The following is a 12,922-nucleotide window of genomic DNA, read 5'->3' on the forward strand; positions in this document are numbered from 1 at the left end:
AAATAATGATTTTAGGGCATCTTCTTCCTAATTGTTTATCTGCTTCCTAACAATGGAAATGGTTATGATTGCAGTAGACAACATTGTTAGAACATGGTGGGTATTTCCTATAATTTTAGGAAATGTTAGTCTAATTTATATTTGACAGTAACACAGGTTTTTTTGTAGTCTAATTTATTTGAAAATTTGAACTCACTTCGGACAATGAACTGTAGTGTAGTTCTGGCAAAGTACCCCTGTTTGAAATTGAGGTTTGATGCACCAATCAAGACTTCTTTTATTATAATTAGCTTTCTGAAGCTGGTCGATGACTCATTTCTGATTTGTGGGATGCTCAAGCCTCTTGGCAGTCAATTGAGATATAAGCCAAAAAATTTAAAAAGGCTGAACTGTGCTCTCTGGCTCTTCTTCTTGAGGATGTTTTTTTTCCTTGCTCTGCTCCTCTCTGAGTACAAGGAGGAGGCAGGCCCCTAATTTCCAAATCTGAAGGCATATAGGTATACCTTGCCAAAGCTGAACAGAATGTCTGGTTTACAGAATGAAAAGTATAAATGCTAAAATAATAATAATATGGAACCCTTGCCCCTCACACATATTTGCAAAAAATAAACTACAGCATCCCTCACAAACATATTTTTAGCAAAAAAATAAATAACAAATCTCATGTAAGAATAAACCTTTAAAATGCAGACAAATGCAGATTCAGTTAAAATATCCAGAAACACAAATGTCACCTTTCTCCCATTTCATAAAAAGAAATTATGCACATATTGCTCTCATCTAAAATATATATTTCTACAAAAATTACATTTGAGAAAACTTCCCATATACTCCAGGGCAACAAATGTATATTGGCTTTTTCAGCAAACATAAATTAATATTTTGATATGTTTAGGTTATTTAGAAATTCCTGCTTTTGTACTTCTACAAAATCTAGATGATAAATCAGAAATTGAGCAAATTTCTTTGTCTTGTCAAATTTCAATTTTCTTCCTTTTCATTCTCTTCCTTTTTCTTGATGTTCCTATAGGTCCTTCTACTTCTTTCTCCTTTTGTTCTAAATACAGAAGCAAATCAAAAACACCAACAAATGGACAAAAGAAGCCTGCTGAGGTAAGGTTTTATTTGATTTGTAGCATTTTACTAGTGTACCTAAATGTTTGCTTCTTCATATCCCAATATTTTTGTTTACTATTGAATATATATTAATATGAATGAACAATCAATTTATTAGACTTATAATTTATAAAGTTTATTTCAGGATATTGACAGCTATGGCAAACTAAATTAAAGACATTGATTTATAGTTGCCGCAAAAAAACATCATAACATTGGGGTCAGTCATGGGACCGATCCATTCTGCGATGGTTATGACTTATAATCTTAATGGACAGGCTCCATTACAGTTGTAACTTGAGAACTATCTGCTAGTTGTAAAGTTTTGGGATCAATTCAAAGTTCTGGTCATATGTAAATGGCAAAGCAGCAGGATAAATGGCATTGCCTTATCAAGATCAAATTTGCTAGTCCAGTAAGAATATTTTATGATGATGGCAAATCCTGTCCCATAGAAAAGCCACAAGGCCTTGGCAAGACAGCAGGACTTGTCTGTAAGAGCTCGCATGTTATGGCATACTGTTCCTTTTGAGGCCTGTGCAACATCATTCCTTGTATAGCTTTTTTCCACTGTGCTTTGAATCTTGTTAGATTGATTGTTTTGGACACACATCTCCATGCATTGTGTTGGGATGGTTATTTATTTCCTGTTTAGTTTTGGTTTTTTATTCTTTTTCTGGTTGTATGCCCTTAGATTGGGTCAATTTATGAAAATGTAAATAAATATTTGTTGTATTTCTTGTACTAAAATTGTAATGCAGAGATAGTTTAAAAAAACATTAATTTTGATGCCATGCTTGCCACAAGCATAATCATGTGGTTTTGAAGGCTTTTTTGTGTAGTACATTAGTAGATTTTTATCATTAAATTTAAAAAATAAAGTTTTAATGGATTATTTCTTTATTTCTGTATCTCTCACTATGCCTTCAGGTGTTTCGAAAAGACCTCATCAGTGCCATGAAGCTGCCAGACTCTCATCATATTAACACAGATGAATATTACTTGTTTGCAGATTCATGGAAACAAGAATGGGAAAAGGGTGTGCAAGTCCCTGCAAGCCCAGAAATGATTCCCCAACCTTCTCTCAGGTATTTATGTTAAACATGTGTGCCTTACTAATAAAGCACAAAATTTTTGTGCTTCCATCCCAAAGTAATATTAACATTGTACTATCCTATGATGGTTATCAGGTGCAATATATTCCATTTTGTAGAAATAAAACATGTATTGCTTCAATTTTTAGTATGAAGAAAATAATAAAAAATAAATGAAGGCAGTTTTGAAATTTTAATCCAGAGGGAGTGCCGAGAAATGCTGTCTGATAAACAGAACTGACTGCAGCAATTTATGCAGTTTACTTAAGCAGGTCTTTTTTTCAATGGTTTTTAGGTCAGATAGAATTTCTGGTTCTTCCAAAAAAAAGCATCCTATGATATCTTTGGATTGTTAGCTCCCTTTCTTCCAAGCACCTTGTTACTGCATGTGGCCTATGGGTGTCTAAAAAATCATCTTTGTAACCAGTTTGCTCTGCAGTCATATCCAAAAAACCTCTGAATGCTAGTCTTAATTTCATTTCATCTGGGCATGCCAGGGTAGTTCTATTTTGGCAGGTGACATTTTAACAGACTAACAATTCTAGATGTTAGGATATACCAACACCAGATCAATACAATCTTTTATTTTATGTATTTTATTATTTCAGAGCTGAACTAACGTTTTTGTATATATTCAATGGACATAATTCAAGCCAGATTTTTAAGAAGTACTTTTCTTTATGGTTATTCAGCATTGATTTTGCTTATGTTATGTTTTTGTTTAAGCATACTATTGTCATTCAACTAGCACCATTACTGCTGTTGGTTGAATGAACCAATAAATTGTTAGTGATCAAATAAATTAACCATAAGGTAATCCTTTGGTAAATAACAATATTATGAAAAATTTAAAAGTGTGAACATGCTGTCCTTTGACCTAAAGGTCCTAAAAATGGAATACCTTTCATTGTTACTTAATTTTCAAACAATCTTCCACGAGAGGATTTGTAGCTCACTATAATGTTTTGCTGCTTAGAATTGTAGCAGAAAAAGTAAAGCAAGTACTTTACACACGACCCAGAAAGTACATCCATTGTTCAAGCCAAGAGTCTGCTGAACCTGGTTACATCAACATTCTAGAATTGGCAGAATCAATGTGTCGATATGACTTGGATGACATGGACATTATCTGGCTTCAGGAAGTAAATGAGGAACTTGCTGAAATGGGTGAGAAAGCAAAAATACTAATTTGTTCAACATTTGATAATGTAACAAATGTTCTGAAATAAAATATACATACACTGATATTTGGTTCTATCATTCATTCCCAGTATTATAGGTTTGTAAAGTTTTAAAGAATACTGGATAACTTCTGATCTGTTGAGTCATCCTTTCAGAGATGTTTCCTTACCAGATTACTCAATGCCTTCAATAATAACAGACCTTCTGTTGTACTGCCTCATTGAAAAAGTTGGGATACATTTGGAGATGTATCTGCCTTGAAAATAGTCCATGTTGAATTGTATAGCACATCCAAACAACACAAGAAATGCTTTATGACTTTTTGTATCGTGTCATAAACTGTTGTATGATAACTTTATAACAAGTTATAATTTTATAAAATTTGCCAGATTTCAGTTCCATAGGCTTCATAGGTCCCAGATTTTTGACACATTCTGTAAGTAAGCCCATATGAAGTACCTTGGTTGAAAACATTTTATCCATTTCACCCAGTTAATAGTTGCAAAAATGATAGTTTAGTAGTATATAGATCTAGAATTTGTTTCATACATAAGATGTTAACATGAACTGTAAAATTAGAGTAAGTTCTACTAATAATATATCATCTAGCTTGAAATTAGTGGCATCCAGTAGAGTACATCATAATTCTTATCAGTCGTGTGCTTAAAACAGGGGTGTCCAAACTTGGCAACTTTAAGACTTGTGGACTTCAACTCCCAGAATTCCAGGTGTGGAATTCTGGGAGTTGAAGTCCACAAGTCTTAAAGTTGCCAAGTTTGGACACCCCTGGCTTAAAAGCCTATTTCATTTGTTTGTAATAATACAAACTGACATAGTAATGCACAATTCGGATTTTTGCACCTGTTAGTGACGAATTATTTTAATGAGATTGCCTCTTGACTAACGCTAAATTCACCTGCGTTTGTATCTTGTCACAAACAGCCCTTTTTCCTCCATTCCTAATTGGAAAGGTCTTTGGGACTCAAGGCAGTGTTATAAGGCACAGTAAGATATGTATGTGAAAGTCATCTCTTTATAAAACCAGAATGTAAGCTTGCTGAACCGCGTAAGTGGCGTTTATAAAATATCTACTAAAAGTAGATTGGTCTAATTTGAACCATGTATTTCATTATTATTTACATGAAGTTTCTTAATTTATTGGTTAGAAACACAGAACAGTGAATTATCTCTGATCAGGTCAAGATTACAAATAAGAAAAAAGAAATATCATGAATATTGTGTATTTTGGGGGAGATGTTTGGCTCAAAATAGAACTCCTTTGTCTTCTACTGCCTTTTAAAAAAATCTTCCCCTCATATATCTTCTTTATTATTTTTGGCATTGTGGTTCATACCTTTCTTCCCATGATTATGGTGGAGAACAGAACTAATGCTATAAACAAAACCCACTCTGATAAGCTCATGTTAAAAATCAGCATCATGTGTGATGCTAAATGGAAATTAAGCTTTGAAAATGAAAGATTTGAAGAGATATAATTGGGGCAATACTCAGTGTACCATTTTTAATGGTAATTTTTACCATTTGGCAGGATATGGGCAGCTTGATGAAAATACCATGGAGAAAATGGTAGAAGTCCTGGAACGTCACTGTCATGAGAATATGAACCATGCCATTGAAACAGAGGAAGGGCTTGGTATAGAATATGATGAAGATGTAATCTGTGATGTATGCCGATCTCCTGATAGTGAAGATGGAAATGATATGGTGTTTTGTGATAAATGTAACGTCTGTGTGCATCAGGTTTGTTAGGTTTAATTCTTTGCCAGTATAAATGCAACATTCAGCCTTTTTTTTTCAGAATAAGGATTTTTAAGTGGTTTTTGAAAATATGCTAAGTATAAGGAAACATGAGATATCAGATGACCATTACGTATATAATACAGTGGTATAGTATAAGTTCTGTTGAATCAGTAGCTTTGGGCGGTTAGTGGTAACACTAGCAGAATGTTGCATGAGTAATATGTAGAAAATCTTACTGGGTAACAAAAATGTACTCTGATGAAATATGCCATCAGGAAAGATCTCTGATAGAGGACAAAAAAAATTACTAGCAATAAAAAGAGAAAAATCTAGGGATCCAAAATTTATCATAGAAAATATAAACATTATTATGAAGCAATGGAAAATAGGAACAAACAGCATGAAGAAAGTGAAGGAAAACTTACTTGGTGTAAATTGTCACAAAAGAAGGGATGTTATGACAAACAAAATTTTAGAACTAGGGGAAGAATCACATTTTTTAAAAACAAAAACAAAAAAACAAGTGAAAATATTCAAAAATGTACCAGGAGAAGTCAAGAGAAAAATTTGAAGTGCAAAGAAAAATTGATATGATAGATGTGAAATATTGGAAGCTAAATATATGCATTAAAAATAAATGAAATTATGTATACGCAAACTTTGTGAATATATTACATACCTGGAAATATACCATGAACAACTGTTTGTATTGTACTGTATCGTGTTGTGTTTGTTTGTTTGGCTGTTTTATATAGGTTACATTTGGGACATTTTACAATAAAGTAGATAAAAGACATAATACAAAAATAGAAATACATAGTAGCTGCCGTTAACATAACTAGAGCCAGCTCCCTCACACACTTGGGACTCCACACTCAAGACGCAAAGCCAACTTTTCAGTCTTACAAAAGGCAAGCAGGGTCAGGGCTAATTTGATCTTTGAGGGAAGATGTTCCAAAAGGCAGGCACTATAGCAGAAAAGGCTTGTCTGGGCCCTCTAGCTGACATTCCTCAGCTGTTGGTACCCAGAGCCCGTCCCTTGCCAGATTGGATAAGTAACCCAATCCCGAGACATCTTTAAACTTTAAACATAACTACCAGGATCTTGATCAGCATCTGTGAGCACACTGGAAGCCAGTGCACTTGCAGAGCACTGGTGAGACATATGTTGAATAACTGGCACCATTAACTACCCTTGCCATTGCATTCTGCTCCAAATGGTCTTCAAGGGCAGCCCCATTTAAAGCATGGTGCAGTTGTCCAGCCCAGTCCCCCACTGTTAGTTTACATCATGAGATTATAATTATCTGAACATGGATATAGGATCTTTTACACACACACACACACACACACACACACGCAAACAACTTAAAGAAAAAGTGTAGGGTCTGATTATACTGTATATTTAAAATTATTAAATATTTATTTATTAAATGTATATGCCACCTAACTCACTATAGAGCGGCTCAATAAGATTAATAAAATTATGATAGATACTTTACAAAATTCAACGTATTACACAATACAGGAATTATTCCAGATGGGTACATAATATCTAAGTTTACTTATTCTGTCTAAAACAAACATACAAATGTAACAAATCTCTATGATAGCCTTGGTGAGTCATATTTTTAAATGGTCTTCCGAACATAAACGAGAGGATTTTTCAGAAATGTGAAATTGTTTTGAGCATAACATAAATTGGATTCAGGAATATATTAGGTAGCAGGAATGTTCTTTTTAGCATATGAAAAGTAGTAAAACATTGTAGAGATATGAAAGTAGATTTTTATGTGTATTGAGAATTGTACGAAAATGCATTTAATTTAATAGAACTAAATATATTGAAAAATACAGGGTTGGATGATAGAGACAGATGCATCATTATGAATTTATATTAGAAACAAGCAGCAGTTTTTAAAGTTGAAGGAAAAGAAGAAAATTATTTCAGATATTATGTGTGGTAAGAATATGCATTGCCATGGTTGATCTTTAAATGCCGTACATTAAATACAGTACAGGTTATTTTCAAAGAAGATTCAGAAGCATGCCAAGAAGATACAGTAATAATTTATCCAGATACTGTTTTGTTAGTAAATATTGAGCAATGTTTGCAAATGTTAATCAAAATTTGTGGACTAAATATAAATCAGAAGACAATAAAAGTAATTATTATAAATAAAATCTCTCAACTAAGTATTACTGTACAAGAAAGCACACGCTGAGTATATAACATGTAAAATATAAAAGTGGCCAAAATCCTAGCTAAAAAAAAATCTACATTCATGGTTTAGCAAAAGTATAGCTTTTGGACAAAAACATCAAATAAACTGCATTTATTATTGCTGACTGTTTCAGCAGGAGATGGCACTAAAAGAAATAAAAGTGTCAAAGCATTCAAATCCAATTTTCAGTTACCTTACCAAAACTGCTGGCTTCAATCATTGGACGTAATAATTTCATCCTACTCTGTGCACGTTATATCACTTTAGGTGCAGTCTACAGTTCAGGTCATCATACAGGGCATGGGTGTCAAAATTGCCGTATCACATTGCCGTCACGTGACGTAACACAACATTTTTTTCCCTTCGTGGAGCTGGGGTGAGCATGGCCTGCGTGTGAAGGATCTGGCCTGCAGGCCGCCAGTTTGACACCCCTGATATGTAGGGGGAGGAAAAGAAGTATTAAAATTGAGTCAAATGGCTTTTCCTCACATCCTTTGAAATGTACTCCTTTACTCTTAAGACCAATTATTTTTCTTCTGTCCACGAAAGGGTAGTAAGTATGCTGATATAGAAACATCTTACTTTAATATTCCCCACAATGTAACCTTTTTCTGCACCTCTGACTGGATGGTCCACTGAGTTCAAGATTCCTTCTCTGGCACATAGTGTCCTCACACTCCGCATCCTCTGTCCACCAATCACATTCCAGAATGTGTGGCAGAATAATGTACAAACGTTCAGCTGCCATTTGTCCTATTTTAGTATTACTCACTCACTAAATTAGCAATGCAACTTGTAAAAAGCATTACATGATTTCCAGGCCCCATTAGAAGGGTCAAGTGGAAAGAGTCACAGAAGGAATTATCTGGATATCAGCAGTAGAGTACTTCCATGTCTTGCTTTAGCTCTTGCCAGAAAATGAGATCTGAATAGTAGTTATTTTTTCTGGTGAATGTTAGAGGAAATGAGTAGAGTTCTCGACTGGATCAGACCTAAAAAGACAAGATTTTGTCCTTTTTTTTAGGGTTGGGAGGAAGCCTGAATGCATCTTCTAAGTATGTGCTTTGGGAAATAACCCAGGATTTCTGAATAGATATGCCTGGATTTGCAATGTCTATATTGATGGGCGTTCAAATCTTGAATGCAGTCAATGTAATGATCAATCTTATGCTTGTCAAAGAGGAAAGAAGAATATTTCTGAATGAGTCTTAGCTGAACATATATCTGTGTTTAACTAGTGGCTGGTCAGACATCTCTTGGAGAAGGTTTAAATTAATTCTTACATTGAATAAGGAATTAGATTTCCAGGTCTGATTCTATTAAATTTTTTTAAGAATTCATAAAGTTATTAAGGAAAATTATCTTCTAAAAAGGTCTATGAACAATGAGAAAAGAACAGGAGAGGAAGCAATGAGTTTTTAAACCATAGAATGATCCTTGTTAATAACACTCATGAAAAGGAATGTTCAGTTTTATTAAATTTATGCTTGGCCAAGAGTTCCCCCTACTGGATAAAAATAGTACATTCCTGATGCAACTACTTACAAACAGTCTTTTTGAGATCCTTTACTCCTAAAACCAATTAGAGTACTTCCCCAGATTATTTTTAAAAATGGTGTAAACATGTAAAAAAGATCCATAGGTGTAATAAAAAGCTCCTTTCCTAAATCAATAATACTTACAAAAAGAATTGTTCTTTATATTCATAGTCTATTCCTTGTTTGTATATATTTAAATTGAAAAAAGGGCTGGTAGTGAAGTTGCTACCCAAGTTCCCTTTTCTTTTGAGAAGCCACACCTGTGCCTTGGTGGATATTCTGTTTTTATCACTAAGAATAAAATAAAATGTAATTTATTAATGAAAAGGTGATTTTTCTGATCATTGTGTTTCTACTTTGAAAATAAGTTTGCGTAAAAAAATTGCTGTGGTTAAAATAGTAAATAATGGTTAAAAGAGTAAATAGAAAGGTAAATCATATATACTTCTTTCTTATATAAAACAGTGTTTTCTTTTTTTTTATCTCCAGGCTTGCTATGGCATCCTAAAGGTTCCTGAGGGGAGTTGGCTTTGCCGTACTTGTGTTTTAGGTATACATCCTCAGTGTCTCTTGTGTCCAAAGAGGGGTGGAGCTATGAAAGCCACAAGAACGGGTACTAAGTGGGCACATGTGAGTTGTGCACTCTGGATTCCAGAGGTATGATTATATTAATTCCATGCCGTCTTTTTATCTACACTGTTTATATGCAAGGAAAAGATTCTGTGATACAAGAACCCTAGTTTTTGTGTTGTTTTATTTTTCATTTTTAATACTCTGTAGGGCAGTAAGAAATAATTTCAGCAATTTATCAAAAGTTATTAGTGTAATATATATAAAACCTATATAATATTTCCAGATACAGTTAAAATTCAGCTTAAGAAGTCAATGTTATTGGCAAGGAATATTATTGGCAATTTTTTTATAAGAACAATTGGCCATACTTTAGTGCAATAATTACTCAGTGAAAGTTTATCTAGAAAGTTTCAGTTCTGAGCCATTCTTTGATGCATTTGCATCAAAGCCTGCAATCTCCTGAATGCTCTATTGGTACCTATATTAATATTTAAACCTTCTCCTAGAACAAAATTCTCCCAGGTTAACTTCATTTAAGATTTTTTTAACCCCAGTTGTTGAGCTTCCCTTTAATAAAAGTAAATCTTCCCTCTCTTTTTGAATCTTTTCTGCTTTATTATGATGGCCACCTCTATACTTCCTTCTGGAAGAAATTTCCTTCCAATATATTTATCCTAATTCTTCTGAGATATATTTCCTCTAAGACAACTTCAATTAAATTGAAGGATTTTTAGTATTTATTAATTCTATTTTTTTTTATTGAATCAGTTTATCCCCTAGCATTTAATGAAACCATCCATTATACTTCTGGTATTCTGGTTTTCTTTATCAATCCCACAAAACAAATTACCAACAATGAAACCACAACTATCTTACTCTGACTAGCTACCCTTTTCGTCCCCTATTCTTTCACAGCTTCCCCCAATCTCCTCTTCCACTTACTCCTCCCACCCTCACTATTCAGAAGAGAATAGAGTTCACAGTTGATAATTCGATCCTGTAACTCAGGGGTGTCAAACTTACGTCGTCACAGCAGCATCATGTGATGTAGGGGGCTTTTTTCCCTTTCGCTAAACTGGGCGTGGGCATGGCCAGCATGTGACGCATCCGGCCCACGAACCACGAGTTTGACACCCTGCTCTAACTAGTTAAGGTGAGTGCTATGTTGAGCTCTCACCTCTCATCCCTTTCTTCCCAACTCATCTTTATTTTAATTTCCAAATAATACTTTGCTATCCTCTCTATTTTATCTTAAATATTTGCCAACTAATATAAACAATATCAAATATTTTTGTTGCTAACAGGAACCAATTTATGAGTGATATAAACTGAATTGTATATACCCTTACAAGTATAACTCTTGATTTTTGCATTTGATTGGACTTAGAGAGAATATGGGACGTTTTTCTCTTTCTCCATCATTTTACTACTAGTTCAGGGTGCTGACTCAGCTGTCTTAATTTCATAGCTGTACTTTCTTTGCCATTTTGAGGATTGCCCTTCTTAGACATCTTTTTTATTATTAATCTGCCCAATTAGTTGGATATTAGTTAAAAGTAATTGACAGACATCAGCAAAGTCGTCTCCAGCCTAGTCTTTAGTTGTACACATGTGCTGCTCAAAACCTCAATTTCCTTTATAAACCAGTAGTACACCTAGTGAGCCATAAATTTGAAAATTTGCAGTGCAGGTCATATCATGATACAAATCCCATCCTTGGATACTTTGAAGTTTGATGCTAGTATGGCAATTGCGCTATTTGTATCATGATTATTATTCCATTAGTTCCCTCTTGTGACTGCTTATATACCGTATATACTTGAGTATAAGCCGAATTTTTCAGCCCACTTTTTGGGCTGAAAAATCCACTTCGGCTTATACTCCAGTGAACAAAAAAAAAAAAAAAATGTGGCTCTTTAAACATTTTAATGAGGCTCTTCTGTGTGCTGGGCGCCCGCTTCCCTCCCTCCTCTCGGGCTTCGGAGGGAAGCTTCTGCATAACCCCGGCGAGTGACAAGTCTCCCAGGCTGTAATTTGCCGAGCTGTACGCGCGCGCCTGTTTTCCACGGCGTGGAGCAGCGGCGAGATTCTGGGCGGCGAGCGATGATTCCGGGGGCCATCAGTGGGGGGGGCAGGGTCCCCCCTCGCGTTCCTCATCTTCCCGGATGGCCCCTGGAATCATCGCTCGCCTCGCAGAATCTCGCCGCTGCTCCACGCCGTGGAAAACAGGCGCGTGCGCACAGCTCGGCAAATTAAAGCCTGGGAGACTTGTTGTCACTCGCCTTTGCAGAAGCTTCCCTCCGAAGCGTTCCGAGGGAGGGCTGTAAACTTCCCTCCGAAGTCTTGGGATGTTCTGAGGAGCCCCCCAAGGCAAAACGCCGCTGCCAGGTAGTTAAAAGTACGTCTCTGATTCGTCTCTGTCAGTCTCTCTCTGATTCCCTCTCTCTCTCCCTCTCTCTGTTCCTCTGTCTGTCTGTCTCACTCACACGCACACACACTTTTAGCAATTTTATTGTTATCTACCTGTATTTTTATTTTTGAAATTTACCGTGAGCTGCTGCATTTCCCAGCCTCGGCTTATACTCGAGTCAATAACTTTTTCCAGTTTTTTGGGGTAAAATTAGGGCTTATACTCGAGTCGGCTTATACTCAAGTATATACGGTAATATTTATTAATCACTTCTATTCAGAGCAAAATGCTATAGTATTTTATTATATTTTAACTGTATTAGCTATTCTAGGAATCTTATCAGAAATTTAATTAATTTCATTTTAACTTATTAGCATTATTACTTTGGTTTAAATGTTTTCTTTGTTTTGCAAAATGCTAAAGTAGAAAAATAAAGTAGTTTTGGATGTTTTGCATTGCAGGTAAGCATTGCTTGTCCAGAAAGGATGGAACCGATTACAAAAGTGTCCCATATCCCCCCAAGTAGATGGGCTTTAGTTTGCAGTTTATGCAAAGTGAAAACTGGTGCTTGTATCCAAGTATGTACTGATTTCTATGCTGTATTGTTTGAACTTAAAGAATTGAAATGGTTCACTAGCCAAGCACATTGGTATCAAATACCTTCCTCATAATATGAGGAAAGAATACAAGTTTAGCAGCCGCTTTGTTCCCTGATAAGCAGCTTTTAGAAATCTTTGGTCTTTGGATAAAGAAAGTGGACATTAAACAAGATAGTTAGGCATGTGTAGAATTGTGGAAGGTTTCCAATTTGATGTGGGCTGGAGGAGAAATTTGGCATTTCCATGGGTGCATGTGTTCCACTGTTGGTACATGCTTTTTTCTTGTATCTGTGCGTCACATACAGAAAAACATGTAACTTCTTTAAGGAGCTTAAAAGTTTGGTTCAAATCTTGAATTGTTACTAACTGTGTGCCAGGAAGGGGTGAATTGTTTAGAGTGATCTAGTTTTGGGGAAGATGATTT

General features: G+C 35.1%; 1 protein-coding gene across 4 annotated transcripts in view; it reads left to right on the forward strand.

Annotated features, from left to right (window-relative positions):
- Positions 1-12,922, forward strand: part of JADE3 (jade family PHD finger 3) — a 33,356-nt gene that overhangs the window by 12,639 nt on the left and 7,795 nt on the right. For all 4 annotated transcript variants that reach the window (XM_081949524.1, XM_081949526.1, XM_081949523.1 and 1 more), the window contains 6 exons: positions 1,031-1,113; positions 2,047-2,204; positions 3,187-3,377; positions 4,942-5,153; positions 9,406-9,573; positions 12,361-12,477. In XM_081949524.1, the coding sequence (XP_081805650.1) occupies positions 1,031-1,113; positions 2,047-2,204; positions 3,187-3,377; positions 4,942-5,153; positions 9,406-9,573; positions 12,361-12,477 (929 nt within the window). The remainder of the gene's footprint in view (positions 1-1,030; positions 1,114-2,046; positions 2,205-3,186; positions 3,378-4,941; positions 5,154-9,405; positions 9,574-12,360; positions 12,478-12,922) is intronic.

The sequence above is a fragment of the Natrix helvetica genome (genome assembly GCF_964273705.1).
Source record: "Natrix helvetica genome assembly, chromosome: 3".
NCBI classification, from domain to species: domain Eukaryota; kingdom Metazoa; phylum Chordata; class Lepidosauria; order Squamata; family Natricidae; genus Natrix; species Natrix helvetica.